Source organism: Brachyhypopomus gauderio, chromosome 12, assembly GCF_052324685.1.
Source record: "Brachyhypopomus gauderio isolate BG-103 chromosome 12, BGAUD_0.2, whole genome shotgun sequence".
Classification (NCBI taxonomy): Eukaryota; Metazoa; Chordata; class Actinopteri; order Gymnotiformes; family Hypopomidae; genus Brachyhypopomus; species Brachyhypopomus gauderio.
The window spans coordinates 3,024,928-3,030,971 of NC_135222.1; the positions used below are offsets into that span (position 1 = coordinate 3,024,928).

A 6,044-nucleotide genomic window follows, 5' to 3' on the forward strand; every position below is an offset into this window, starting at 1 on the left:
TGCATGCATATGCTGCTCTCGTGACTTCAGCACAAGATTCTGCTTTTCTTTAATAATGGATTTAAGTTGCATCTTGTATTTATTTCTCCATTCTAACATTCTTATTTCTTCTTTCTTCCATTCTTTTCTTCTTGCCACTACCTTTTTCATATCATCTCAACAAATGCTGTTTTTTTTTTTGTTTTTTTTTTAAATCCTAAAACAAACCAAATGCCCGGTCTCTAATCCTTTGCGGACACTTGTTCAGCTAGCTTCATAAAGTCCCCCATGTCTCAGATGAAAATGGTGGATGGCAGTGCGGAGTTGCACTGCGAGGTCATAGGTCACCCCATTCCCGAGGTGCAGTGGTGGTTTGTAGAGGGCGAGGAGCTGGTTGAGATGGCGTCCCAGCTCTATGACGGGGCGCGGGAGGAGCGCGTCCACATCAACACCACGTACGTCCACCATGCCGCCAGCAGCCTTGTGCTCCACAACCTCACGCTCAACGACACGGGCGTTTACGAGTGCCGCGCCTCCAACGACCCCGACCGCAATAACCTGAGGACGCCGCCCAGAGTCAAGTGGATCCGCTCGCAAGCGAACGTAATTGTGTTCGAACGTGAGTGGTGAAATGTAGAAAAGAGGCCAGCGCTGTCCTTTTTGTTAGAGGATCCAGACCCCTTAGATCCACTTAGATCCACTTAGATCCACACACTGTCTATGCTCTCCCAATCCCGTCTGGTCCTTATTTGCACAGGCGGACAAACATAGTCCACAGTCCTTCTCCTCTAGCTGTGTGTGAGCCCTCAAACCGATCCCTCTTGCCAAGTCTTGACTTTTATTTTTGCTATTGTTTTCAGCGTTTAGTTTCCAACATCAGTATGTGACGTCCTTTAAAAATAATGAATCTAGTCTGCTGATGTTAAGACAATGTGGTAACATTGTCTGCTAGTGTTTTTGCTCAGTATTAACTGACTCGTGTTTCTGAAATGGGAGTCTGATGACATTAGGTGGACATTCCTTGAGTCAATGCTCCTCCTGTACTGGACTGTGCTGCGCTGTTTGTGCATGGACGTCTTTCCCCATTTTGTCTCTCGTCTCTGCTTGCAATCCCTTTGAACTGTAATAATCCTGTAAATAACAACTGCACTGTGGCTTCTGCAATTTGGCTATTAGCTGTGTTTTTATCAAACACTGCTTGGCTGACGTCCCAGATAATGGTACAGTGTGGTGGTGGGTTTTGTTTTTTCTTATGTGAAATATTAAGTCTGTATTTGAGTGAGAGTATAAGGGTTTTATGTTTCTTTGACTGGTTGGTTTTGAAGGGCTGAAGCCAAACTAATGGATGGTTATCTTATTAAATAAAGTGGAGAAACAATCAAACTAAAAATAAAATGTAATAGATATAAATGTATATATAGATGATTTTGTGCATGAAAAGGTGCAAGAGGTGTGTTTTTTGTTGACTGACCAAATCGTATTCCCACTAGCAAGTCAGATGTCCCATATAACCACAGACTAGTGTGTAATTGTTGTTGTTGTCCATCCTACAGTGGCTAAGATTCAGGCAGACCCATCGTCGGTCATCAACCAGACCTCTGCTTTGCTTAGCTGCAACCTTACCGGTGTCCCTCCAGTTAAGGGCAGTTACTGGAGCAGAAACGGAAAGCTGCTCGAAAAATCCAAATCAGACGCCATTTCTGACTACACCAGTTACCAGTACGTCTCACTCCAAACCACCTCACACACACACACACACACACACACACACACACTGCTGCGAGGGAGGCAGTGCACTGATGTGCCGTTTTGCCTGTAGGCCTAGTGAGGGTGACTGGCAGGGCTAAGCGCCTCACCCGCCCCACCCTCTCACCTAAATTCCCCGTTGGAGATCATACGATCATGCAATCTGTCAGTATTGTTCCAGCTGGAAGCTGTTTGTTTATGCCCCGGCCCTCCACCTGAGAAAACGTGTGTTTTGAATTAATCTAAATGTGTTGATGTTCTAGGCCATGACGGGGTGACTCTGCTCTTGGAGCAGGGCATCATGGGATTTGTAGTCCTCACTTCTTCTTTTCCCCTCTCCCCAGCATTCCCAAGATTGATTCCCACTCTGCTGGATTGTACACCTGTGTGTTCATGACTAACCCAGAAGTCGAAGAGAACATTGAAGTGAAGAGTAAGAGTGAAGAGTAACATTCAACCTTGTTTCTGCTGTCTGTCTTGTGCAGAGCAGCATGGGCTTTATTGCTAATCAGGAAACGTTAAATATTGAGTATTAAATAAGTGCTTACTACAAGAAACCACCATAACCATTCAGTAATGCGTTCTGTTCTCCTCAGTGGCGCCTCATGTTTCTGCCTACAAGCATTCTGAGAACAGTAACGAGAACGACAAGGCCTCGCTGGTGTGTGTAAGCCACAGCTACCCATTACCAACCGACTGGAAATGGTACAAGCTTGGTGACGTCAAGACGGTACGGGTACAATATGCACCGTTCACAGAGTAGCTGCACGTCGCTATGAAAGAATCGCTTTGTTCTTGCACATTTAGCACCGTTACAGATGGTCATCGCCAACATTTTAAAGGAACAGGTGACCAATAAATGTCTTAATCGCCAACAGGCCATCGTTAATGGCACTAAGAACTACATGATCAGGAGCACGGACAACAGTTCCACGCTGTACATCGAGAACCTGGACATCAACGCCGACATGGGCGATTACGAGTGCGCAGGGGAGAATGAGCTGGGAAGGCACGCCGACAAGATCCACCTCCGCGTTCGCAGCCGCCTGGCCGCCCTGTGGCCCTTCCTCGGCATCGTGGCCGAGGTCATCATCCTCGTCACCATCATCTTCATCTATGAGAAGAGGAGAAAGCCCGATGAGGTTAACGACGGTAAGTGCCGAGGCCAGTTCATCCAGCAGTGTTTGTTTGCAACACACTCAATGTACACACGGTCAGTTTTTTATATTTATTTTTTAAATATATATATATATTATTTTCACCTTCTTTTAAGGACAATTTTAAGGATTTTCTTTTAATATACATTTTCTTTTTTTTCTATTATTTTAATTTGATTATTTTACAGTATTTGCATTCTTGTTTGTAGTGCCTTAGTCAGGTCTGTTTTTTATTATTTATGTTGTTTACTCCTCTGGTCGCTGCTGCGTTTACGTTGTGGTAAGTGCTCAAAACTGCATGTTGGGTTGGAGTGGTTTTACTCAGGCTAGGAACATGGAGCAAACCTTTGGCGTTGACACACGCTTCTTGCATCGAGTTAGCCGCTCCCAAACACGTTGAAAAATGAACAGCTCTTTCACTGGTCCGGGGGGGGGGGGGGGGGGGGGGGGGCACTGTTTCCACCAATAAAAATAGAAGTGGGGGGTGGATACTGATTTGTGATTTGCTACATGGCCAGTGAAAAGGTTGATTTAAGTCTGACCTGAGCCAGGCCAGATTTGGTTTTTTTTTTTTTTTTTTTTTTCCATTTTATTTTTCTATAATTTTTTGTTTATTGAAGCCAGTCCAGATATGTGGTCAAATAACCAAGATATTTGAGTGTATTTGGGATGTTTAGTGGCCCCATTTTGCATGCTCTCTGCATCATATCGTCATTGCATGATGTACTGCAGCTCAGATGGACAGTGAAGTCCTTCACACCGTTCAGGGACAGAATGCAAGACAGGCGGGTGGGGGACGGGAACTGGGAGGACGGGGGGGGGGGGGGGGGGGTCAGCCACGCAGGAGCACCCTCTTCAGGTCTCACGTGGGCCACTTGTGTGAATATGAGGGTGTATTTTTGATATATTCGCTGCATGGAAAACTTACACTGGGTAAAACTTTCATATGTGATCGAACATGTCGCATGGTAATCTAACAGCATTATTTTTGCATGGACCGTTATTGAGTGTTTAGATTATGCCTCAAGAGTCCTGATGGGTGTAGTTATTCTACTTGGTTGGTGGTCATTTCTTGAAGAAGCGATCGAGTTTAGCCATGGTGGTGTTAAATACACCTTGTATAAATTTTTCAAGTGATTACCAAATGCTTTTATGCAGAGCTTGGTCAGATGATATACTCATGTACTTTAACTTGGCTTTTGAAGTGAAATAAGAATTCTTCCAAACCTACAAAATTAATGTTATTTTCCATGTTTTTGATACGTTTTCTGATTTCTAGATGATGACTCAGGATCTGCACCACTGTAAGTGATTAATTTCACATTATTGCCATGTTGTGGTCTTGAGTAGTTTGTTCTAGAATCGTGCAGCAGGCATGTTGGTGGGTTTGAGTGAAATCCAAACTACTGATGTCTTTCAGGAAGAGCAATGCAGCTACAAACCACAAAGACAAGAACGTGCGACAAAGGAACTCCAACTAAGGGAGGGGAACGGGTGAGTCTTCAAAGAGAAAAGCGCACTCTGTTCTCAGAAGGCCTCTCTTCTCTCGTGTTCCAGTTCATCAAAACGTTTCCTGACTTGTGATTTTCTTTTGAACTCCACCTTTAGGCATCCTGATGACTACTGATCAAGATCCAAGAAAAAGCGCAGCGTTGCCGTCTAGCACGTTATTTAGTGCACCTGCAATTTCTGAATAACTTTTTTGCTCGAGTGTAAGTGTCTTGAAGTATTAATTGGTCTTCTCCAAATGTTCCCCTCTGCATTGTGCTGCCAGCAAAAATGTTTTAAAAAGTGGGTTTTGGTTGGGGGTGCATGATTGTGTTATTGATGTAGAAGTGTTTTAGTGAAACCATTATTATGTGGGAATGAACAATTGGTGCTTCTGGTTTTTGCTTCCTCCACGGCCCCCCCGTTACTCCAGCCTGGCTACTAAACTGTAACGGTCAGTTTTATTGCCCGGTTTCTAGTCTGGAACCACTGAGCTTTAGTGAGGATGATGCTTCACCTCACACATTTTAGCGAAGGCAGTTTGAACAGTGTTTACCAACAACTTTGTTCCCAAGCTGGAGTAAGTAAATCTATTCTAAAATATTCAAAAGCCTGTATAATCTGTTCACTGTGTGACTGCATGCGATTGGCTGAAGCTCCATTTCTCAGTATTCTCAATGTGTGCATCTGCTGCAGCAATCTATTCAGATGAATGATTATATTCCTCCTCGGTAGTCTGACTCCTAATGACATTAGTTTACTTGTTCACTTTGGCAGTTTATTTCTGTAAGCCTTAATGTTAATCTTCGTCGCTATGCTTCATTTTAGTTGTAGAAAAATTTAATTATTAATGCAGCACGCACACTCAAGCACATGTCATTTTGCGGCCAATTAAATTGCACTCTTTAAATTAAGATTTTAAAATGCCAATTTTGTTATGCTTACCGTTTTTGTCTAATTTTTGGGCACAGTCTTGTCCTAGACTAAGGTTTTGTCTAAGACTAGGCTTAGATCAAGTGATTTGTTCATGTGGCTGTTCTGGTGAAATGCTTTTAAGTAGGGAGTAATATTGGCTGTTTTAGAATTTACAAATACAGTTGATGAAAGGCTATTTAAGAGGACCAAGTATGAGACGTTTGTGCCATTTGCTACTTGGACACAATCAAAATTGCCTGAATGTTAGACTCAAATTAAGTAAAGGTGATGTATAGTGGAGGTTTGTTTTGCATAGTAACCTTTCAGAAGCCATACTTTACATGACGCTGTTTAGCATAGTGACGGTGTGTGCCATTTATTAAAGAGGCATGTTACATTAAACCTTGTTAGAATTGTATAAATTATTTTCCTTATAAACATGAAATCAAACACTGTTACCTACTGACTTGCACACTCTGAATAAAGTTATTTGATTGGTTTTAACATCAGGTTGGCTTGCTGTCAGTTGTTTGGTTTTTAAGACATTGTAGCTGGGTTGACTATGTATGGGGTTGGTGTGCTGGTCAGATGGGTAACACTGATCACGTTCTGCCTGTAATACTGGTGTTACCCCTGACAGCCTTCATTTCTAACAACTTGCTACAAGGACAAAGTAATAAATGGTGTAGTTTGGTGTTGAAGCGTTTACTGATTAAGTTGATGGGAAATGTGTGGGTAAATTCCAAACCATGATGGACT

General features: G+C 42.9%; 1 protein-coding gene across 1 annotated transcript; it reads left to right on the top strand.

Moving 5' to 3' along the window:
* Positions 1–225: 225 nt before the first annotated feature.
* Positions 226–5,794, top strand: LOC143528422 (basigin-like; the record flags this gene model as incomplete). The annotated part of the gene is made up of 9 exons (XM_077024132.1): positions 226–605; positions 737–777; positions 1,533–1,698; positions 2,070–2,158; positions 2,322–2,455; positions 2,604–2,877; positions 4,162–4,186; positions 4,303–4,376; positions 4,491–5,794. Coding segments are annotated over 8 exons (1,170 nt in total), but the record flags the coding sequence as incomplete, so codon positions are not given.
* Positions 5,795–6,044: the final 250 nt, after the last annotated feature.